The sequence below is a fragment of the Heptranchias perlo genome, chromosome 1, assembly GCF_035084215.1.
Source record: "Heptranchias perlo isolate sHepPer1 chromosome 1, sHepPer1.hap1, whole genome shotgun sequence".
Taxonomy (NCBI): domain Eukaryota; kingdom Metazoa; phylum Chordata; class Chondrichthyes; order Hexanchiformes; family Hexanchidae; genus Heptranchias; species Heptranchias perlo.
In genome coordinates, this window is record NC_090325.1 from 2,397,170 (window position 1) to 2,422,666 (window position 25,497).

The 25,497-nt window shown below is 47.1% G+C and overlaps 1 protein-coding gene across 1 annotated transcript in view; it reads right to left on the reverse strand.

Annotated features, from left to right (window-relative positions):
• Positions 1-25,497, reverse strand: part of LOC137308559 (disintegrin and metalloproteinase domain-containing protein 12-like) — a 402,109-nt gene that overhangs the window by 162,649 nt on the left and 213,963 nt on the right. Inside the window, exons 9-11 of the mRNA XM_067977213.1 lie at positions 25,068-25,210; positions 21,594-21,771; positions 916-1,008 (exon numbers count right to left, since the gene is read on the reverse strand). Of these exons, the coding sequence (XP_067833314.1) occupies positions 916-1,008; positions 21,594-21,771; positions 25,068-25,210 (414 nt within the window). The remainder of the gene's footprint in view (positions 1-915; positions 1,009-21,593; positions 21,772-25,067; positions 25,211-25,497) is intronic.

The window sequence follows — 25,497 nt, forward strand, 5'->3', positions numbered from 1 at the left end:
GGTCTGGGCCCACTGGTGACTCCAGTCCCCCCCTACCCAGTCTGGGCCTACACGTGACTCCAGTCCCACCCCTACCCGGTCTGGGCCTACACGTGACTCCAGTCCCACCCCTACCCAGTCTGGGCCTACACGTGACTCCAGTCCCACCCCTACTCGGTCTGGGCCTACACGTGACTCCAGTCCCACCCCTACTTGGTCTGGGCCTACACGTGACTCCAGTCCCACCCCTACTTGGTCTGGGCCCACTTGTGACTCCAGTGCCACACAATTGGGGTGATTTTAACCCCCTCGAGTGGGTGGGTTGAGGGCGGGTGGGAGTTGAAATTGGTTGTTTTCTTGGGTCGCAACCGCAAAATCTTCGGACTGTGCATTCCCAATGGGAAGCCTGTACTTTTCCGCGCCGACGTTAAACCCAGAAATAAAGCCGGGCTGCGGTTGTGACCCAAAAAACAACTATTTTCAACTCCCACCCGCCCCCAACCCACCCGTTCTTCGGGGTTAAAATCACCCTGTAGTGACTCTTGGTGCTCTCGGCAACTAGGGATAGGCAATAAATATTGACCTTACAAATGTCTCCGATATCCCAAGAAAAGAAATTAAAATTCAAGAATGAGGCACGTGCAAGGTGTTCATGGTTTAGAATTCCTGGACATGCAACAGAAGGGCTTCTTCAGGCCTCTCGTGTTTCTGAGAATGTCAATTTAGCAGTAGATTATGGACAGTTTAGCGTTTGGGGAGAATAAGGATCCTTCCGGCCAGCTGTGAGGAGAAACTTTCATCCCATCCTATCCCATTTTAACCCAGACCCGAAGGTGAAAGAGCAGTGTTTCAGCTGTGATATCACCCAATCCCCTAATACCCTCTTTGTATCCAGACATGCTCTGTGTGGCACATAGTGACCCAGTGAGATCTTACTCTGCAGTCCTTACAGCAGGCACCAAGAGATGAACATTCTGCACCAGGTTTGAGTTTACAAGTCGATGGCTCACAGCAGGATTCTAAACATTCCTGAGAGTAAAACAAAAACAGAAAATACCGGTTACGGAAGTGACATCTCAACATGGTAAGAGAAGCTTCACTGACTTTAAGACAGACAGGACAGTGTAGAGGGAGCTTTACTCTGTATCTAACCCGTGCTGTACCTGCCCTGGAGTGTTTGATGGGACAGTGTAGAGGGAGCTTTACTCTGTATCTAACCCCTGCTGTACCTGCCCTGGAGTGTTTGATGGGACAGTGTAGAGGGAGCTTTACTCTGTATCTAACCCTGTACCTGCCCTGGGAGTGTTTGATGGGACAGTGTAGAGGGAGCTTTACCCTGTATCTAACCCTGTACCTGCCCTGGGAGTGTTTGATGGGACAGTGTAGAGGGAGCTTTACTCTGTATCTAACCCGTGCTGTACCTGCCCTGGGAGTGTTTGATGGGACAGTGTAGAGGGAGCTTTACTCTGTATCTAACCCATGCTGTACCTGCCCTGGAGTGTTTGATGGGACAGTGTAGAGGGAGCTTTACTCTGTATCTAACCCTGTACCTGCCCTGGGAGTGTTTGATGGGACAGTGTAGAGGGAGCTTTACTCTGTATCTAACCCATGCTGTACCTGCCCTGGAGTGTTTGATGGGACAGTGTAGAGGGAGCTTTACTCTGTATCTAACAACAACTTGCATTTATATAGTGCCTTTAACATAGTAAAATGTCCGAAGGCACTTCACAGGAACAGTATCAAACAAAATTTGACACCGATCCACATAAAGAGATATTAGGCCAGGTAGAATCATGGAATCTTACAGCACAGAAGGAGGCCAATCAGCCCAATGTCTCTGTGCCAGCTCTTTAACGAGCCTTCCAATGTAATCCCACATCCCAGCTTTATCCCCATACCCCTGCAAATTAGGCCTCTTCAAGTACATGTCCAGTTGCCTTTTGAAAGTTCCCATGGAATCTGCTTCCTCCACCCTTTCAGCAAGCACATTCCAGATCTTCACAACCCTCTGTGTGAAAACATTTCTCCTCATTTCCCCTCCAGTTCTTTTGCCAATTATTTGAAATCTATGACCTCTGGTTACCGATCCACTTCCCAAAGGAAAGAGTTTCCTCCTATCAAAACCCCATATAATTTTGAATACCTATATTAGGTCTCCCCTTAACCTTCTCTGCTCTCAGAAGAACAAGCCCAGCTTCTCCAATCTCTCCACATAATTGAAGTCTCTCATCCCTGGTACCATTCTGGCAAACCTGGGAAAGTAAGCTGTGAGGAGGACACAAAGGGCATGATTTTAAAAGGAAAATGCGGGTGCGTTTGGGGCAGGGGGGGACACAGATAATCGGGATTTTTTGGAGCGGGCACGAATCCCGGCTCCAACCCACCCAAGAACACGCGTAGAATCATAGAAAGGTTACAGCACGGAAGGAGGCCATTCAGCCCATCGAGTCCGCGCCGGCTCTATGTAAAAGCAATCCAGCTAGTCCCACTCCCCCGCCCTTTCCCCGTAGCCCTGCAAATGTTTTCCTTTCAAGTATTTATCCAGTTCCCTTTTGAAGGCCATGATTGAATCTGCCTCCACCACCCCCTCGGGCAGTGCATTCCAGATCATAACCACTCGCTGTGTAAAAAAGTTTTTCCTCAGATCACCTTTGGTTCTTTTGCCAATCACCTTAAATCTATGTCCTCTGGTCCTTGACCCTTCCGCCAATGGGAACAGTTTCTCTCTATCTACTCTGTCTAGACCCTTCATGATTTTGAATACCTCGATCAAATCTCCTCGCAACTGTCTCTGTTCCAAGGAGAAAAACCCCAGCTTCTCCAGTCTATCCACATAACTAAAGTCCCTCATCCCTGGAATCATTCTAGTAAATCTCTTATGCACCCTTTCTAAGGCCTTCACATCTTTCCTAAAGTGCGGTGCTCAGAACTGGACACAATACTCCAGTTGTGGCCAAACCAGTGTTTTATAAAGATTCATCATGACTTCCTTGCTTCTGTACTCTATTCCTCTATTTATAAAGCCCATGATCCCGTATGCTTTTTTAACCACTTTCTCAACCTGCCCTGCCACCTTCAATGATTTGTGTACATATCCCCCCAGATCTCTCTGTTCCCGTACCCCTTTTAGAGTTGTGCCCTCTAGTTTATATTGCCTTTCCCCGTTCTTCCGACCAAAATGTATCACTTTGCATTTTTCTGTGTTAAATTTCATCTGCCACGTGTCCGCCCATGCCACCAGCCTGTCTATATCCTCTTGAAGTCTATCACTATCCTCCTCACTGTTTACTACACTTCCAAGTTTTGTGTCATCTGCAAATTTTGAAATTGTGCCCTGTACACCCAAGTCCAAGCCATTAATATATATCAAGAAAAGCAGTGGTCCCAGCACTGACCCCTGGGGAACACCACTGTACACCTCCCTCCAGTCCGAAAAACAACTGTTCACCACTGCTCTCTGTTTCCTGTCACTTAGCCAATTCTGTATCCATGCTGCCACTGCCCCCTTTATTCCATGGGCTGCGATCTTGATGATAAGCCTACCGTGCAGCACTTTATCAAATGCCTTTTGAAAATCCATATACATCACATCAACTGCATTGCCCTCATCGACCCTCTCTGTAACCTCATCAAAAATAGGTGTCATCTGGGTTTGCGCGCATTTCCTGAATCCCGAAGTCCAGCGGCAATTAAAGCTGGCAGGACGATATTTAAAGCAGTAATTCAAGTACTTAAAGTATTTGAAATATCCATAAATCCAATTAAGAATGAGGCAAGCAATTTCTACGCTGCCTCAATGTGTTTCCCGTTCTGTGTGAAGCACGCCATGGGAAAGTTGTCGGGTTTCAGCCGGCAGCCATTTGGACATTTAAATCCCTGTTTGACAGATGGGGATAAAAGGTGAGTTATTGCAGCAGGGCGCTCAGTTCTCTCAGACAAACTTTTGGCTGGGAGAGCTTTGTGTTTAGACTGAAAATTCTTGGTTCACACTCAGAATTGTTCTGTTTACACATATTTACCAACTTCTCAGACCCCCTCAGACTGACAACTTTAGGATGGGGGGTGCGATGGCTGCATTCACGAGTACATCTGAGGATGAGGAACATCACCAGCCTCGCCAGGCACGGCGTGCACTTCCGCCACTTGTAGCTCCATAACACAGAGCTCCGCCACAGGCACTACCCTCATCAGAGGAGGTGTACTGACTGATGCTGAGCTTCCTGGATCTCTCTGAGGAGCAGTGCCTACGGAGGCTGAGAGTTTCTCGCCAGGTGGTCGCAGACATCTTCAGCCTCCTTCATGCCGAGCTGCTCCCAGCTGGGCCGAGTGGCATCTCATTACCTGTCGCTGTTAAAGTGACCACTGCCCTTAACTTCTTCACCACCGGATCATTCCAGGGTGCCACCGGTGACATCGCCGGGGTCTCTCAATCGTCTGTCCACAAGTGCATAAGACAGGTCACTGACGGCTTGTTTCGCAGGGCGTTGCAATACGTCAACTTCCCCATGGACGACCTCAGCCAGACGGAGAGGGCAGTGGGTTTCCACTCTGTGGCTGGCTTCCGACGGGTACAGGGTGCAATCGATTGCATGCATATAGCAATCTGAGCACCTCCACAGGAACCAGGACTGTTCACCAGCAGAAAGGGATATCACTCCATCAACGCTCAACTCGTTTGTGACCACCGCAAAAGATTTCTTCACATGTGTGCAAGATTCCCTGACAGCTGCCATGATTTATTCATTCTGAGGGAATCCAACATCCCAGCTCTCTTCCAGGCATCGAATACCCGCAAGGGCTGGCTCCTCAGGGACAAGGGATATCCCCTGCACACGTGGCTCATGACACCTCTGAGGAACCCCATCAGCAAGGGACAGCGTCGATACAACGACAGCCACATCACCACCAGGTTTGTCATTGACTGCTGAAGATGCGATTTCGGTGCCTCGATCGTTTTGGGGGAGCACTTCAATATGCACCAGAGAGAGTGGGTCGAATTATAGTAGTGGGTTGCGTCCTGCACAACATGGCGCATCAGAGAGGGGTACCAATTGATGAGGCCCCAACTCCTCATCCACCATCCACATCTGCTGTGAACATTGAGGAGGAGCATTGAGAGGGTTGTTTTTCAAACTGGATGCCTGTGTCCAGCGGTGTGCCTCAGGGATCGGTGCTGGGTCCGCTGTTATTTGTTATTTATATTAATGATTTGGATGAGAATTTAGGAGGCATGGTTAGTAAGTTTGCAGATGACACCAAGATTGGTGGCATTGTGGACAGTGAAGAAGGTTATCTGGGATTGCAACGGGATCTTGATAAATTGGGCCAGTGGGCCGATGAATGGCAGATGGAGTTTAATTTAGATAAATGTGAGGTGATGCATTTTGGTAGATTGAATCGGGCCAGGACCTACTCCGTTAATGGTAGGGCGTTGGGGAGAGTTATAGAACAAAGAGATCTAGGAGTACAGATTCATAGCTCCTTGAAAGTGGAGTCACAGGTGGATAGGGTGGTGAAGAAGGCATTCAGCATGCTTGGTTTCATTGGTCAGAACATTGAATGCAGGAGTTGGGATGTCTTGTTGAAGTTGTACAGGGCATTGGTGAGGCCACACTTGGAGTACTGTGTACAGTTCTGGTCACCCTATTATAGAAAGGATATTATTAAACTAGAAAGAGTGCAGAAAAGATTTACTAGGATGCTACCGGGACTTGATGGTTTGACTTATAGGGAGAGGTTGGACAGACTGAGACTTTTTTCCCTGGAGAGTAGGAGGTTAAGGGGTGATCTTATAGAAGTCTATAAAATAATGAGGGGCATAGATAAGGTCGATAGTCAAAATCTTTTCCCAAAGGTAGGGGAGTCTATAACGAGGGGGCATAGATTTAAGGTGAGAGGGGAGAGATACAAAAGGGTCCAGAGGGGCAATTTTTTCACTCAAAGGGTGGTGAGTGTCTGGAACGAGCTGCCAGAGGCAGTAGTAGAGGCGGGTACAATTTTGTCTTTTAAAAAGCATTTGGACAGTTACATGGGGAAGATGGGTATAGAGGGATATGGGCCAAGTGCAGGCAATTGGGACTAGCTTAGTGGTATAAACTGGGCGACATGGACATGTTGGGCCGAAGGGCCTGTTTCCATGTTGTAAACTTCTATGATTCTATGATTCTAAGCAGTAGAAGGAGGAGGAGCAGCAGGAGGAGGAGGAGGAGGAACCCATCGACAGGGCAGCAGCTCACCTGGCTGCTCGTGAGGCTAGGGAGTCACCAATATGTGAACGCTTGTCATAAGGAGATCCCAAAGTGAGAATAGTCCAGTCCTCAGACCACCTGAGAAGAGCAGCACCAACACCATCCCCCCACCCTGCACAAAACAGTCCTGCAACTACACATACACCCACTGTAAAGTCACCCACTGGGTGGCATCAAGTCCCGCTGTTCATGATGAAGTTCATGAAAGGGCACTGTCACAAAAAGCAGTCAAGAAAGGGTACGGCGTGGCAATAGTGGTTAGAATGATAACATTCAACGTGACTTTATCAAAAAACAAATATAAATGAAAAACATGACATTCTGTCAAATACCCTTGTGCATACCCTGCGTGATCACAAAACCTTAGCCTTTCTCTTCCTACTACATCTACGTGGTGTATCCCCTGTGGCTGCAGCAGAGGTAGTGGCAGGTTGCTCATGCCCTGACTGCTTAGATGCTTCCGACCTACGCCCTCTGGGTTTTGGGGCCTGTGAGGAACCCGCCAAAGATGGCTCCACCTGCACCTATGCAAGGGCAGACTCGGCCACCTGGAGAGGAGGCAGCATTGTGGGTACTGGTTGAGAGGGGGGGCGACGGGTGAGATGTGGGAGCACTTTGAGTGGCGTCCCCACTTCCATGTCCCCTTTCGCCATCATCCCTCTCCTGGGCCTGGCCCACATCACTACCACCACCCTGCTGGAGAACAGTTTGGAGGACATGTATGATGCCTTGTAAGCCCAGTTTCTGTCTGCCTGTTTAAGGTGGCAGAATGTTGTTCGCCATGAATCCAAACGGCTGTTGTCAGGGCCTGAATGGACTTACTTGTGGGCCGTGCTTGAAGCTCAATGGAGGCGAGCCTTCTGTCCATCGCAGACATTTCCGCAGTTACCTGCGACACTATCTCAAACATTTCTGCTCTTACCTGCGGCACTATCTCAGAGATTCCCTCACGTACCTGTGCCACCATTCCACTAATGCTGGAGTTGGACTCCTCCATCCTCTGCGCTATTGTGGAGAGTGTGCGTGGCACCTGTTCCAGTACCTTGCAAATGTGCTGCTGTCCCTCGATCATTCTCCTTTTAAAGGATGGCCCCGGGGTTCAGCATCTGCGTCCAGCTGAGCAGAGCTTGGAGAGGAGTGCGCCCACCGACACGGACTCTCCATAGCTGCCCATGCCACCAGTGTCTGCTCGTGCCTACTTGTGTGTGGTGATTCACCTGGTGCCAACCCAGCTAACTGACTACTCGGACTCACCGAGGTGTGAGTATCTGCGCTGGTGGATGGCTCACTACTCGGACTCACCGAGGTGTGAGTATCTGCGCTGGTGGATGGCTCACTACTCGGACTCACCGAGGTGTGAGTATCTGCACTGGTGGATGGCTCACTACTCGGACTCACCGAGGTGTGAGTATCTGCACTGGTGGATGGCTCACTACTCGGACTCACCGAGGTGTGAGTATCTGCGCTGGTGGATGGCTCACTACTCGGACTCACCGAGGTGTGAGTATCTGCACTTGTGGATGGCTCACTACTCGGACTCACCGAGGTGTGAGTATCTGCGCTGGTGGATGGCTCACTACTCGGACTCACCGAGGTGTGAGTATCTGCGCTGGTGGATGGCTCACTACTCGGACTCACCGAGGTGTGAGTATCTGCGCTGGTGGATGGCTCACTACTCGGACTCACCGAGGTGTGAGTATCTGCGCTGGTGGATGGCTCACTACTCGGACTCACCGAGGTGTGAGTATCTGCGCTGGTGGATGGCTCACTACTCGGACTCACCGAGGTGTGAGTATCTGCGCTGGTGGATGGCTCACTACTCGGACTCACCGAGGTGTGAGTATCTGCACTGGTGGATGGCTCACTACTCGGACTCACCGAGGTGTGAGTATCTGCACTGGTGGATGGCTCACTACTCGGACTCACCGAGGTGTGAGTATCTGCGCTGGTGGATGGCTCACTATGATGTGTTAGTGAGCCCTCAGAGGCCGGGAGCTCCTCTGAGGAATCGCCCTCTGCCATTACTGCAGTCTTTGAAGGGCCTGTAAGAGAACAGAAGGCAATATTAAGCATCATCACAGATGTGTCATGTTGCGATGAGCATACTGAGGTGTTCAACATGCCAAACATTGTTAACATCATTCATGTTGTGTGTGATGAATGTTAAAGTTGTGTTACCAGACATTTGTGGCGTTCCCGACGGACAGGCACTCAAGGGTGTGGCTGATCTCCAGGGCCTCCTCCTCCGCCGCTGTGAGGACCACGATTTGTTGTGGCCCCCCTCCAGTCCTGGCCCTCTAGTGTGCACTTGCACTGTCTTCCACAAGAGGAGAAAGTACAGACATGTGAGTGAGTGATGGTGAAGTGGTCAGCCGATGAATGCGTTGCTTTGGGTGAGGCTGACCGTGAAAGAGATGCATCAGAGGGTGAGTATCAGACAGAGACATCACATTGGATGAGGACTGGGGTGAGTGGTAGTGGTGGGGTCACAAATGGGGAGGTGAGGAAGTGCTTAGGAAGTGAAGGTAAGTTGAGGATGAGCCTTAAGTGGGTGTGAGGAGTGATGTGATGGAGTAGTCCTGGCAGTGCAGAATGATGCGGGGGGGTGATGTGCGACACGGAATGCAGGAGACTTAGTAAATATACTCACTTTTGCTGACCTAGTTAGGACATTGAAACACTTCCTGCACTGGACCCAAGTGCGGGATATGTTGCTCCTGCTTGTGACCTCCTCTGCCACCTCGAGCCAGGCCTTCTTGGAGGCAGAGGCAAGGCGCTCTCTACTGTCGGCCAGGTAAAATAGTTTCCTCCTCCTCCTCACCTCGGCCAGCAGAACCTCAAGTGAGGCATCGCTGAATCTTGGAGCTGCCTTGCCCCTGTGCTGCTCCATTGTGTCTCCTTGCTCCTTACTTCAGCAAAATCCATTGGAGCAATAGCCCTTTAAATCTAGATGCTCCAGCTGACAGCAGGTCATGCGGGTGCATGGTCCGTCCACTGCGCAGCTTTCGGACGCCAAATCCGGAAACAAGATTAATGGCCACCAATTAAGATGCAATCACGTAGGGAACGGTAAACTTTTATTATTCGGATCATCTGTGCACCCGTTCACCCCCCACTGTCATCCCGCCGCCCTTTTAAAATCGCACCCAAAGAGTCTGCAAAGGGATATGGACATATTAAGTGAGTGGGCAAGAAGGTGGCAGATGGAGTATAATATGGGGAAATGTGAGGTTATTCACTTTGGTAGGAGGAATAGAAAAGCAGAATATTTTTTAAATGGTGAGAAACTATTAAATGTTGATGTTCAGAGAGATTTGAGTGTCCTCGGAGAAGAAACAGAAAGTTAGCATGCAGGTACAGCAAGCAATTAGGAAGGCAAATGGCATGTAGGCCTTTATGGCAAGTGGGTTGGAGTGCAAGAGTAAGGAAGTCTTACTACAATTGTACAGGGCTTTGGTGAGACCTCACCTGGAGTACTGTGTACAGTTTTGGTCTCCTTATCTAAGGAAGAATATACTTGCCTTGGAGGTGGTGCAACGAAATTTCACTAGATTGATTTCTGGGATAAGAGGATTGTCCTATGAGGAGAGCTTGAGTAAAATGGGCCTCTCTGGAGTTTAGAAGAATGAGAGATGTTCTCATTCAAACATATTATATTCTGAGGGGGCTTGACAGGGTAGATGCTGAGAGGTTATTGCCCCTGGCTGGAGAATCTAGAACTAGGGGGCATAGTAGCAGGAGATGGGGTCGGTCATTTAAGACCGAGATGAGGAGGAATTTCTTCACTCAGAGGGTTATGAATCTTTGGAATTCTCCACCCCAGAGGGCTGTAGATGCTGAGTTGCTAAGTATATTCAAAGTTGAGATAGATAGATTTTTGGACTCTAGGGGAATCAAGGGATTATGGGGATCAGGTGAGAAAGTGGAGTTGAGGTCAAAGATCAGCCATGATCTTATGGAATGACAAAGCAGGTCCGAGGGGCCATATGGCCTACTCCTGCTCCTAGTTCTTATGTTCTTATGTTGTTATAGCGCCTTTAAACCTCCTCTGTATCCGCTTAAGGCCTTGACATCCTTCCGAAAGTGTGGTTCCCAGAATTGTACACAACACTCCAGCTGAAGCATAACCAGTGATTTGTAAGGGTTCAGCTTGACTTCCTTGTTTTCCTACTGAATGCCACTATTTACAAAGCCAAATATCCCATACGCTTTCTTAACCGCCTTATTAACTTGCCTTGCCATCTTCAAAGATTTGTGAATATGCCCCCCCAGATCCCTCTGCTCTTGCACTCCCCTCAAAATAGTACCATTTAGATTATACTACCTCTCCATGTTGTTCCATCCAAAGTGCATCACTTCACACTTAGAATCATAGAATCACAGAAAGGTTACACCACAGAAGAAGGAGGCCATTTGGCCCATCGAGTCCATGCCGGCTCTCTGCAAGAGAAATCCAGCTAGTCCCACTCCCCCACCCTATCCCTATAGCTCTGCAAATTTTTCCCCTTCAAGTCTTTATCCAGTTCCCTTCTGAAAGCCACGATTGAATCACCACCCCCTCAGGCAACGCATTCCAGATCCTAACCACTTCCTGTGTAAAAAAAGTTTTTCCTCATGTCACCTTTGGTTCTTTTGCCAATCACCTGACATCTATGTCCTCTGGTTCTTGACCCTTCTGCCAATGGGAACAGTTTCTCTCCATCTACTCTGTCGAGACCCCTCACTATTTTGAATACCTCTATCAAATCTCCTCGCAACCATCTCTGTTCCAAGGAGAACAATCCCAGCTTCTCCAGTCAATCCATGTAACTAAAGTCTCTCATCTCTGAAATCATTCTAGTAAATCCCTTCTGCACCCTCTCTAAGGCCTTCACATTTTTCCTGAAGTGCGGTGCCCAATACTCCAGCTGTGGCCAAACCGGTGTTTTATAAAGATTCATCATAACCTCCTTGCTTTTGTACTCTATGCCTCTATTTATAAAGCCCAGGATCCCGTATGCTTTCTTATAGAATCATAGAATCATAGAAGTTACAACATGGAAACAGGCCCTTCGGCCCAACATGTCCATGTCGCCCAGTTTATACCACTAAGCTAGTCCCAATTTCCTGCACTTGGCCCATATCCCTCTATACCCATCTTACCCATGTAACTGTCCAAATGCTTTTTAAAAGACAAAATTGTACCCGCCTCTACTACTGCCTCTGGCAGCTCGTTCCAGACACTCACCACCCTTTGAATGAAAAAATTGCCCCTCTGGACCCTTTTGTATCTCTCCCCTCTCACCTTAAATCTATGCCCCCTCGTTATAGACTCCCCTACCTTTGGGGAAAGATTTTGACTATCTACCTTATCTATGTCCCTCATTATTTTATAGACTTCTATAAGATCACCCCTTAACCTCCTACTCTCCAGGGAAAAAAGTCCCAGTCTGTCTAACCTCTCCCTATAAGTCAAACCATCAAGTCCCGGTAGCATCCTTGTAAATCTTTTCTGTACTCTTTCTAGTTTAATAATATCCTTTCTATAATAGGGTGACCAGAACTGTACACAGTACTCCAAATGTGGCCTCACCAATGCCCTGTACAACTTCAACAAGACATCCCAACTCCTGCATTCAATGTTCTGACCAATGAAACCAAGCATGCCGAATGCCTTCTTCACCACCCTATCCACCTGTGACTCCACTTTCAAGGAGCTATGAACCTGTACTCCTAGATCTCTTTGTTCTATAACTCTCCCCAACGCCCTACCATTAACGGAGTAGGTCCTGGCCCGATTCGATCTACCAAAATGCATCACCTCACATTTATCTAAATTAAACTCCATCTGCCATTCATCGGCCCACTGGCCCAATTTATCAAGATCCCGTTGCAATCCTAGATAACCTTCTTCACTGTCCACAATGCCACCAATCTTGGTGTCATCTGCAAACTTACTAACCATGCCTCCTAAATTCTCATTCAAATCATTAATATAAATAACAAATAACAGCGGACCCAGCACCGATCCCTGAGGCACACCGCTGGACACAGGCATCCAGTTTGAAAAACAACCCTCTACAACCACCCTCTGTCTTCTGTCGTCAAGCCAATTTTGTATCCAATTGGCAACCTCACCTTGGATCCCATGAGATTTAACCTTATGTAACAACCTACCATGCGGTACCTTGTCAAAGGCTTTGCTGAAGTCCATGTAGACCACGTCTACTGCACAGCCCTCATCTATCTTCTTGGTTACCCCTTCAAAAAACTCAGTCAAATTCGTGAGACATGATTTTCCTCTCACAAAACCATGCTGACTGTTCCTAATTAGTCCCTGCCTCTCCAAATGCCTGTAGATCCTGTCCCTCAGAATACCCTCTAACAACTTACCCACTACAGATGTCAGGCTCACCGGTCTGTAGTTCCCAGGCTTTTCCCTGCCGCCCTTCTTAAACAAAGGCACAACATTTGCCACCCTCCAATCTTCAGGCACCTCACCTGTAGCGGTGGATAATTCAAATATCTCTGCTAGGGGACCCGCAATTTCCTCCCTAACCTCCCATAACGTCCTGGGATACATTTCATCAGGTCCCGGAGATTTATCTACCTTGATGCGCGTTAAGACTTCCAGCACCTCCCTCTCTGTAATATGTACACTCCTCAAGACATCACTATTTATTTCCCCAAGTTCCCTAACATTCATGCCTTTCTCAACCGTAAATACCGATGTGAAATATTAATTCAGGATCTCACCCATCTCTTGTGGTTCCGCACTTAGATGACCTTGTTGATCCTTAAGAGGCCCTACTCTCTCCCTTGTTACCCTTTTGCCCTTTATGTATTTGTAGAAGCTCTTTGGATTCTCCTTTGCCTTATCTGCCAAAGCAATCTCATGTCCCCTTTTTGCCCTCCTGATTTCTCTCTTAACTCTACTCCGGCAATCTCTATACTCTTCAAGGGATCCACTTGATCCCAGCTGCCTATGCATGTCATATGTCTCCTTCTTCTTTTTGACTAGGGCCTCAATCTCCCGAGTCATCCAAGGTTCCCTACTTCTACCAGCCTTGCCCTTCACTTTATAAGGAATGTGCTTACCCTGAACCCTGGTTAACACACTTTTGAAAGCCTCCCACTTACCAGACGTCCCTTTGCCTGCCAACAGACTCTCCCAATCAACTTCTGAAAGTTCCTGTCTAATACCATCAAAATTGGCCTTTCCCCAATTTAGAATTTTAACTTTTGGGCCAGACCTATCCTTCTCCATAGCTATCTTAAAACTAATGGAATTATGATCACTGGTCCCAAAGTGATCCCTCACTAACACTTCTGTCACCTGCCCTTCCTTATTTCCCAAGAGGAGGTCAAGTTTTGCCCCCTCTCTAGTCGGGCCATCCACATACTGAATGAGAAATTCCTCCTGAATACACTCAACAAATTTCTCTCCATCCAAGCCCCTAATGCTATGGCTGTCCCAGTCAATGTTGGGAAAGTTAAAGTCCCCTACTATTACCACCCTATTTTTCTTGCAGCTGTCTGTAATCTCCTTCCATATATGCTCCTCAATTTCCCGTTGACTATTTGGGGGTCTGTAGTACAATCCTATCAAAGTGATCTCTCCCTTCTTATTTTTCAGTTCTACCCATATAGACTCAGTGGGCGAACCCTCGGATATATCCCCTCTCACTACTGCCATGATGTTCTCCCTAATCAAGAACGCAACTCCCCCTCCTCTCTTACCTCCTGCTCTATCTTTCCCATAGCATCTGTACCCTGGAACATTGAGCTGCCAGTCCTGCCCCTCCCTTAGCCATGTTTCAGTAATAGCTATAACATCCCAGTCCCATGTACCCATCCATGCCCTGAGTTCATCTGCCTTGCCCATCAGACTTCTTACATTGAAATAAATGCAGTTTAATCTAGACTTCCCTTGGTCTTTGCCCTGCTTTCTCAGACCATCTGTCCGGTCATGTTCTGTACACTCTCCCTTACTGCCTTTTGTTTCTGTCACCACTTTATTTCCCACTGACTTCCTGCATCAGTTCCCATCCCCCTGCCACATTAGTTTAAACCCTCCCCAACAGCACTAGCAAACACTCCCTTCAGGACATTGGTTCCAGTCCTGCCCAGATGCAGACCGTCCAATTTGTACTGGTCCCACCTCCCCCAGAACCGGTTCCAATGGCCCAGGAATTTGAATCCCTCCCTCTTGCACCATCTCTCAAGCCACGTATTCATCCTAGCTATCCTGTCATTCCTACTCTGACTAGCCCGTGGCACTGGTAGCAATCCTGAGATTACTACCTTTGAGGTCCTACTCTTTAGTTTAACTCCTAACTCCCTAAATTCAGCTTGTAGGACCTCATCCTGTTTTTTACCTATATCGTTGGTGCCTATATGCACCACGACAACTGGCTGTTCACCCTCCCCCTCCAGAATGTCCTGCAGCCGCTCCGAGACATCCGTGACCCTTGCACCAGGGAGGCAACATACCATCCTGGAGTCTCGGTTGCGTCCGCAGAAACGCCTGTCTATTCCCCTTACAATCGAGTCCCCTATCACTATAGCTCTGCCACTCTTTTTCCTGCCCTCCTGTGCAGCAGAGCCAGCCACGGTGCCATGAACCTGGCCACTGCCACCTTCCCCTGGTGAGCCATCTCCCCCAACAGTATCCAAAACGGTGTACCTGTTTTGGAGGGAGATGACCGCAGGGGACCCCTGCACTGCCTTCCTACTCTTCCTCTGTCTGTTGGTCACCCATTCACTATCTCCCTCAGTAATTTTTATCTGCGGTGTGACCAACTCATTGAACGTGCTATCCACGACTTTCTCAGCATCGCGGATGCTCCAAAGTGAGTCCATCCGCAGCTCCAGAGCCGTCAAGCGGTCAAACAATAGCTGCAGCTGGACACACTTCCCGCAGGTGAAGGAATCAGGGATACAGGAAGGATCCCTGAATTCCCACATTCTTAACCTGCTTCTCAACCTGCCCTGCCACCTTCAACAGATCTCTTTGTTCCTGCACCCCTTTTAGAATTGTACCCTTTAGTTTTTATTGCCTCTCCACATTCTTCCTACCAAAATGTATTACTTCACACTTTTCTGCGTTAAATTTCATCTGCCACGTGTCCGCCCATGCCATCAGCCTGTCTTTGTCCTCTTGAAGTCTATCACTATCCTCCTTTCTATTCACTACCCTTCCAAGTTTTGTGTTATCTGCAAATTTTGAAATTGTGCCCTGTACACCCAAGTCCAAGTCATTAATATATATCAAGAAAAGCAGTGGTCCCAGCACTGACCCCTGTGGAACACCACTGTACACCTCCCTCCAGTCCGAAAAACAACCGTTCACCACTACTCACTGTTTCCTGTCACTTAGCCAATTTCGTATCCATGCTGCCACTGCTCCTTTTATTCCATGGGCTTCAACTTTGATGACAAGCCTATTATGCGGCACTTTATCAAACGCCTTTTGGAAATCCATATGCACCAAATCAACCGCATTGCCCTCATCAACCCTCTCTGTTACCTCATCAAAAAACTCTGTATCAGGTTAGTTATACACGATTTGACTTTAACAAATCCATGCTGGCTTTCCTTTATCAATCCACACTTTTTCAAGTGACTGTTAATTTTGTCCCGGATTATCGGTTCAAAAAGTTTCCCCAGTACCGAGGTTAAACTGACTGGCCTATTGTTGCTGGGTTTATCCTTGCACCCTTTTTTGAAAAAGGGTGTGACATTTGCAATTCTCTAGTCCTCTGGCACCACCCCCGTATCTAAGGATGTTTGGAAGATTATGGCCAGTACCCCTCAGCAACCTAGGATGCATCCCATCCGGATCGGGTGACTTATCTACTTTAAGTACAGCTAGCTTTTCTAGTACCTCTATCAATTTTTAGCTCATCCAGTATCTCAACTACATCTTCCTTTACTGATACTCTGGCAGCATCTTCTTCCTTGGTAAAGACAGATGCAAAATACTCATGTGGGTAAGATGTGAGTGGTGAAGGTTTGGACATGTGGTAGTGTATGTAGGCTGGAACTCCAGTCTGGCCTGTCCCATATAATTGTGATGTCTTATGCATCACGATACAGACACTCCCTACCTGCCCATTGGGCTAGAAACATACTGATTAAGAAAGTTCTCCTGTACACATTTTATGAATTATTCACCCTCCTTGCCCTTTACACTGTTTTTTCCCCCAGTCTATATTCGGGTAATTGAAATCCCCTACTAATTCTGCTCTATTACTTTTACATTTCTCTGAAATTTGCCAACAGATTTGCTCCTCTATCTCCTTTTCACTATTTGGGGGTCTATAGTAAACACCAAGCAATGTAACAGCTCCTTTTCTGTTCCTTAACTCTAACCAAATAGATTCCGTCTTTGAACCCTCTAGTATATCATAGAATCAGAGAAAGGAGGCCATTCGGCCCATTGTGTCCGTGCCGGACAAAAAAGGAGCTATCCAGCATAAACCCACTTTCCAGCACTTGGTCCGTGGCCCTGTAGGTTACGGCACTTCAGATGCTCATCTAGGTACTTTTTAAATGAGTCAAGGGTTTCTGCCTCTACCACCCTTTCAGGCAGTGAGTTCCAGACCCTCACTACCCTCTGGGTGAAAAAAATTCTCCTCAGCTCCCCTCTAATCCTTCTACCAATTAGTTTAAATCTATGTCCCCTAGTCACTGACCCCTCTGCTAAGGGAAATAGGTCCTCCCTATCCGTTCTATCTAAGCCCCTCGAAATTTTGTACACCTCAATTAAATCTCCCCTCAGCCTCCTTTGTTCTAATGAAAACAACCCCAGCTTGTCCAATCTTTCCTCATAGCTAAAATTCTCCAGCTCTGGCAACATCCTCATAAATCTCCTCTGTACCCTCTCTAGTGCAGTCACATCTTTCCTGTAATGTGGTGACCAGAACTGTGCATAGTACTCAAGCTACGGCCTAACTAGTACAGTTCTGATACAGTTCTAACATAACCTCCCTGCTCTTCTATTCTATGCCTCAGCTAATAAAGGAAAGTATCCCATATGCCTTCTTAACCACTTTATCTACCTGTCCTGCTACCTTCAGGGATCTGTGGACATGCACTCCAAGGTCCCTCACTTCCTCTACACCTCTCAGTATCCTCCCATTTATTGTGTATCCCCTTGCCTTGTTTGCCCTCCCCAAAAGTATTACCTCACATTTCTCCGGATTGAATTCCATTTGCCACTTTTCTGCCCACCTGACCAGTCCATTGATATCTTCCTGTCGTCTACAGCTTTCTTCCTCACTAGCAACTACACAGCCAATTTTTGTATCATTTGCAAACTTCTTGATCATGCCCCCTACATTCAAGTCCAAATCATTAATATAAACCACAAAAAACAAGGGACCTAACACTAAGCCCTGCGGAACCCCACTGGAAACATTCTTCCGGTTGCAAAAACACCGGTCGACCATTACCCTTTGCTTCCTGCCACTGAACCCATTTTGGATCCAACTTGCCACTCTCCCATGGGCTTGTACTTTGACCAATGTGCAATGTGAACCTTGTCAAAAGCCTTGCTAAAATCCACGTAGACTACATCAAATGCGTTACCCTCATCGACCCTCCTTGTTACCTCCTCAAAAAATACAATCAAGTTAGTGAGACATGACCTTCCCTGGACAAATTCTCGCTGACTGTCCATGATTAACCCGTCCCTTTCTAAATAATGATTTATACTGTCCCTCAGAATTATTTCCAATAATTCGCCCACCACCGAGGTTAGACTGACTGGCCTGGGAATTACTCGGTCTATCCCTTTCTCCCTTTTTAAACAAAGGTACAATGTTAGCAGTCCTCCAATCCTCCAGCATCACACCTGTATCCAGTGAGGATTGGAAAATGATGGTCAGAGCCTCCGCTATTTCCTCCCTTGCTTCTCTTAACAGCCTGGGATACATTTCATTCGGGTCTGGTGATTTATCTACTTTCAAAAGATGTTAATCCCCTTAATACTTCCTCTCTCACTATGTTTATCCCATCCAATATTTCACACTCCTCCTCCTCAACTATAAACCTGCATCGTCCCCTTTTGTGAAGGCAGATGCAAAGTATTCATTCAGAACCATACCAACTTCTTCTGCCTCCACACATAGGTTACCTCTTTCCTTAGTTATTTTCTTGCTCTTTATGTATTTATAAAACATCTTTGGGTTTTCTTTGATTTTACTTGCCAGTATTTTTTTCAGGCCCTCTCTTTGCTTTCCTAATTTCCTTTTTAATTTCACCCCTGCACTTTCTATACTCCTCTAGGCTTTCTGCAGTATTGAGCTCTTGGTGTCTGACATAAGTTTCCCTTTTTTGGTGTATCTTACCCTCTATGCTCCTTGTCATCCAGGGGGCTCTAGATTTGGCAGTCCCACCCTTTTTCTTTGTGGGAACATGTTTGTTCTGAGCTCTCACTATCTCTCCCTTGAATGCCTCCCACTGCTCTGACACTAATTTACCTTCTAGTAGCTGTTTCCGGTCCACTTTTGCTAAATCACTTCTGAGCTTAGTAAAATTGGCCTTTCCCCAATTGAGGGAATGTTCCTCTGTAGAACTGTAATATTAACCTTGATCAATACTGCCAGCCCACCCCACCTTGCTTTTTTTTCTTCCCTATCCGTCCTAAATACATTGTAGCCAGGAATGTTTCCTGTCCATGTTTAAGCCAGGTCTCCGTTATAGCCACATGTCAAAACCCCATGTGGCAACTTGTGCCTGCAGCTCATCAATCTCATTTGTAACACTCCTCGTATTAACACACATGCATTCCAACACCATCCTAGTCTGTTTTGCTTTTTTCCTCCAAAAGGTGACCAAAACCTTGGTCAAATAGGTAGGTTTTACGGAGCGTCTTAAAGGAGGAGAGAGTGGTAGAGAGGTGGAGAGGTTTAGGGAGGGAATTCCAGAACCTAGGGCTTAGGCAGCTGAAGGCAAGGCCGCCAATGTTGAAGCATTGAAAATCAGGGATGCGCAAGAGGCCAGGATTGGAGGAGTGCAGAGATCTCGGAGGGTTGTAGTGCTGGTGAAGGTTACAGAGATTGGGAGGGGTGAGGCCATGGAGGGATTTGAAAACAAGGATGAGAATTTTAAAATCAAGGTGTTGCTGGGCCGGGAGCCAATGTAGGTCAGCGAGCACAGGGGTGATGGACGAATGGGACTTGGTGCGAGTTAGGATATGGGCAGCAGAGTTTTGGATGAGCTCAAGTTTACAGAGATGCAAGGTGGGAGGCCATCTTGGAGAGCATTGGAATAGTCGAGTCTAAGGCTTGGATGAGGGTTTCAGCAGCAGCTGAGCTGGAGCAGGGGCGGAGATGGGTGATATTATGGAGGTGGAAGTAGGTGGTCTTGGTGATGGAGCGGATATGTGGTCGGAAGCTCATCTCAGGGTGAAATAAGACATCAAGGTTGTGAACGGTTTGGTTCAGCCTCAGACAGTGGCCAGGGAGAGAGATGGAGTTGGTGGCTAGGGAACGGAGTTTGTGGCAGGGACCGAAGACAATGGCTTCGTTCTTAGTTGGAGAAAATTTCTGCTCATCCAATACTCGATGTCGGACCAGCAGCGTGACAAATGACAGGCAGTGGAGGGGTCGAGAACGCTGGTGGTGAGGTAGAGCTGGGTGTCCTCAGCATACATGTGGATCCTGACGTGTTTGCAGGTTGGTGAACAAAGTTGGAGCACATGGAATATATATATTGACATGGATTGAGACTTGGTTAACGAACAGAAAACAGAGAGTAGGAATAATCAGGTCTTTCTCAGGTTGGCAGAATGTGACTAGTGGGGCACCGCAGGGATCGGTGCTTGGGCCCCAGCTATTCACAATCTATATCAATGATTTGGATGAGAGACCAAATGTAATATTTCCAAGTTTGTTGATGACACAAAACTAGGTGGGAATGTGAGTTGTGAGGAGGATGCAAAGAGGCTTCAAGGGGATATCGACAGGCCAAGTGAGTGGACAAGAACATGGCAGATGGAATATAATGTGGAAAAATGTGAAGTTATCCACTTTGGTAGGAAAAACAGAAATGCAGAGTATTTTTTAAATGGTGAGAGATTGGGAAATGTTGATGTTCAAAGGTACCTGGATGTCCTTGTACATGATTCACTAAAAGCTAAGATGCAGGTGCAGCAAGCAATTAGGAAGGCAAATGGTATGTTAGCCTTTATTACAAGAGGATTTGAGTACAGGAGTAAAGATGTCTTACTGCAATTTTATAGGGCCTTGGTGTACAATTTTGGTCTCCTGACCTAAGAAGGGATATACTTGCCATAGAGGGAGTGCAACGAAGGTTCACCAGACGGATTCCTGGGATGGCGGGATTGTCGTATGAGGAGAGATTGGGTAAAATAGGCCTGTATGTTTTTTTTATTCGTTCATGGGATGTGGGCGTTGCTGGCAAGGCCAGCACTTATTGCCCATCCCTAAATTCTCTGGGGTTTAGAAGAATGACAGGTGATCTCTCATTAAAAATTCTTACAGGGCTCGACAGGGTAGATGCAGGGAGGACGTTTCCCCTGGCTGGGGAGTCTAGAACCAGGGATCATAGTCTCAGAATAAGGGGTAGGCCATTTAGGACTGAGATGAAGAGAAATTTCTTCACTCAGAGGGTGGTGAATCTTTGGAATTTTCTACCCCAGAGGGCTGTGGAGGCTCAGTCATTGAGAACATTCAAAACGAGATCGATAGGTTTCCAGATACTAAAGGCATCAAGGGATATGGGGATGTTGCAGGAAAATGGCATTGAGGTTGAAGATCAGCCACGATCTTGTTAAAAGGCGGAGCAGGCTCGAGGGGCCAGAAGGCCTACTCCTGCTCCTATTTCTTATGTTCTTATTTTGGAGGAGGATGGTGTGGTCAACCGTGTCAAAGACTGCAGACAGGTCGAGAAGGATGAGGAGGGATCGTTTACCACGGTCACCCGTGATGTACCCACCTTGGCAGTCTTTGTGGAGGGAGCTTTACTCTATATTTTCACACAATGTTCCTTGGTCCACTGTTCAAAAGAGGCACTGACTTGTGGAAGGTACTGTAAGTAAGGTAGCAGCTCCATTAAAATAGAGGGTCAAAGAATGTTATATGGACACACTAAGTTTTCAAGCACTAAAATCACACAAACTGTCACTTGAAAGCTTGTGTTGGTAAAAGAAAAATGGCCTGTCCGAACTAAACCAAATTATCCCAGTTAGGATTTGAACCAATCCTACACTTACACGCAGCCTCTGTTCTTTAGCAAATAAAAATACAAGTTTATAGTCTACCACGACATTCAGGCTTTGCATCAGCTCTAAAGATGTCATCTGTAGGCCCCCCACATTGAGCTCTTCCACATTACCAGACTCATCTGGCTCCTCCCTACCTCAGGCTTGCCGCAGTCACACTCCTCATCTGTCTCCACGTACATATTGCCACACACGGGGCCCCCGACCAGCATGTCCAGTCTTGGCAGGTTGAAGAGACACATCCCAGTACCTTGGAGCAGGCTTGACCTCAAGTCCTCTCGGGTACAGCTGCTGAACATTGTTGGTATTGAGAAACTGAAGATAAGGATGCACAAGAGTGTCAAAGGGAAGAAGGAAAGAAACAGGAAAGCAGAGAGAAACATAGGAACAGAAGTAGGCAATTCAGCCCCTCGAGACTGTTCCACCATTCAATGTGATCATGGCTGATCTGTATCTCAGCTCCATCTACCCGCCTTGGTTCCAAAACCTAATTGAATTTTTTGAGGAAGTAACTAAAGTAGTAGATAGGGGAATGTCTGTGGATGTAGTTTAAATGGACTTCCAGAAGACATTCGATAAGGTTCCACATAAGAGACTGTTAGCTAAAATTAGACTCATGGAATTGAAGGCAAATTATTGACCTGGTTAGGAGATTGGTTAGGTTGTAGAAGACAGAGAGTAGGGATAATGAGTATGTACTCGAATTGGAAGGAAATGACTAGTGGTGCCCCACAAGGACCTGTGCTGGTCAACTATTCACTATATTTATTAATGACTTAGATAACACAATAGAGAGCCATATATCCAAGTTTGTCAATGACACAAAGATTGGTGGCATAGTAAGTAGTGTAGACAGGAGCATAAAATTACAAAGAGACATTGATTAAGTGAGTGGGGAAAAACTGTGGCAGATGGATTTCAACGCAGATAAGAGTGAGGTCCTCCATTTTGGACCAAAAAAGGATCGATCTGAATATTTTCTAAATGTTGAAAAGCTAGGAACAGTTGAGGTCCGAAGAGATTTAGGGGTCCTCGTACACAGATCACTAAAATGTAGTACAGGGACAAAAAAATAATCAAAAAGGCTAATGGAATGTTAGCCTTTATAACTAGAGAGCTAGAATATAAAGGGGAGGAAGCTTTGCTAAAACTGTACAAAGCCCTGGTTAGACCACATCTGGAGTACTGTGTACAGTTCTGGGCACCTTAGAAAGGATATAATGGCCTCGGAAGGAGTGCAGAGCAGATTAACCAGAATAGAAACTTAGAAACATAGAAAATAGGAGCAAGAGTAGGCCATTCGCCCTTCGGGCCTGCTCCGCCATTCAAAATGATCATGGCTGATCGTCTAACTCAGTACCCTGTTCCTGCTTTTTCCCCATATCCCTTGATCCCTTTAGCATTAAGAAATATATCTATCTCCTTCTTGAATACATCTAATGACTAAAGAGTGTTACCAGGGCTCCAAGGGTTAGATTATGAGGAGAAATTACATAAACTAGGCTTGTATTCCTTGGAATATACAAGACTTGATTGAGGTTTTTAGGATTTTGAAAGGAATTGATAGGGTAGACAGAGAGAAACTTTTTCTGCTGGTGGGGGAGTCTAAAACAAGGGGACATAACCTTAAAATCAGAGGCAGGCCATTCAGGAAAGATTTTTGCTAGTCAAGGGTATTAGGGTTATGGAGCCAAGGCGGGTGTATAGGTGGAGTTAGGATACAGATCAACCATGATCTCATTGAATGGCGGAACAGGCTCGAGGGGCTGAAAGGCATACTCCTGTTCTTATGTTCCTATGTAAGGTAACATGCTGAATTAAATTACACCCACAGACTGTGGGATAGAAATTGGGCCGGCTAGCGCCCATCGTTTCGGTGCAATGCGGCCTTCCGAACATCCAAGATGGCATCTTGGACACGCATGCACGCTTCTAGCGTGACGTGCGCCAGACGCCATCTTGGTAAAGGGTTTAGCGCATGCGCAAATAATGAATGCCAGAAGCATGTAAGGTAAGGAGAAAATGCATTCGATCAGTTGTGCAATGCTGATTTAAAGTGATAGACATCATTTTGGGATTAAAGCACCACTCAACGCACGTCTTAACCACGACCATCTGAACGTGTCGTAGAGTGCCTGGAGGACCCCCTACCAGCGCTATTTAAAGGGACCGTGCAGGATTTACAGGTTAGTTGCTGGATCATTGCTTCTGGCTGCTGATGCATTTGTAACTGTTTATGGAGGTCTATGACGAGGGAACATAGCCTAACATTTAGAGCCAGGACATGCAGGAGTGAAGTTAGGAAATGACTCTCCATCCAAAGGGTGGGAGAAGTTTGGAACCTTCTTTTGCAGATGGCAGTTGATGCTAGCTCAATTGTGAATTTTAAATCTGAGATTGATAGATTTCTGTGAACCAAGGGTATTAAGGGATATGGGGCTAAGGCGGGTAAAGGGAGTTAGGTCACAGATCAACCATGATCTTATTGAATGGTAGAACAGGCTCGAGGGGCTAAATGCCACTGCCACTTGCTGCCTCCTGATATGCGCCACCTTCTCCTGCAAGAAAACGGGACGTGTGTCTGGGTGATGTGCCTGTCATGATTGAATAGCTGCCAGTGTGTGTGGCCTGTGAGTTGTGGGTGGGCAGCATTACAACAATGACAATGTATAAGGGTGAGGGGAGGCATTTGATTGGAAGAGTTGAGTACTGATGGAAAGAGTTTATTGGTATGTGGGTGATGGGGGTGTGGTGTGTGGTGCAGTTGGTGGGAGACGCCACTTGACAGTTGACCTCACTCATCTTGACCACTCATGTCAAAGCATTGAACTTCTTCCTGCACTGCATCAATGTTCATGGTGCTGTGCGCCTGGCATTGACTTCGTCCCCCAGTGCCTCCCACTGCCTTTTGGGCATATGTCTGGAGGGCCTCTTGCCCCCCCCCCCACAGAAATAGGATGCCCATCCTTCTGTCCACCTCTTGCACCTCGGCCTCTAGTGCATCAGCAGAGAATGGTGGTGCACGCACTCTCGCAGGCCTGGTACAAACCCAGGTCGGCAGATTGGTGAGGTCTGGCATGCAGATTGGAGGGTGTTGGATTCAGTGGTGTGCAGCCTTTCTTTGATGTTTTAATATAACTCAACAGTTTATAAACATAGGGATGGGACCTGCATCTGTGTTTTACGTGTGCGATGTCTGATCTCCGTTCAGACTCTGTGCAGACAGCAGACTGTTATTTTTAGCAAATTTCATGTACTGGCTACCTTTAAGAGATTTTGGCAGGCTGTCAGAGTGGTGGTAAGAAGTGTGAATGTCCTTGAATCCTCATAGCAAAGCTGATTTGGAACGCTGCTTTCAGGTGAGTACTGAGGCTGGACGAATTTCTCGTCCTGACTGCGCAGTAACCACCGGGCACAGGTTAGTCGCAGATCGCGGTGCCCGCGCCCGGTGTCGGGCCTAATCCAATTTAAGCCGCAATGTCCCTTCAGGAATACAGATTATCCCATCAGCCCTGTGTTAGTGGGTAGGGAGGCTTTACTCCAAGCTTTAGATGACGCAGTGGGAATGAGATCTACCAATACCAGCCATACTGTTTGAATGTGTTTCTCACCCCTGTGCTTCTTCCATGATGCAGCCGGCTTTCCGGTCTGCACAGTTACAATTCCGTGAATCAGTGTCATGTGAGACTCCCAGATTGTGTCCCATCTCATGGGCGAGCGTAGCAGCAACACCCAAAACGCTCGACCGGGAGTCCTAAGAGGGAACAGAAGGAACATTTTGTGAACATGTTCCAATATCATCCTCTAACACCACTAATAAGGCAATGCACTGATTGGTTAACACTCACACAAAACCTTCGTACTGCCTTAAACTCAGTCAGGCAGCCTTTTCACATTCATACACTCTCACCTACATAATCACATGCGTTTGCAGTCATGGAGGGGGAATTTTAACTCCCGGGCAGGAAAGTGGCCTCGCGAGCCGCAGGCCCATCCAGGAACGGCAGCCATTTAAAAAAATTCGTTCATGGGATGTGGATG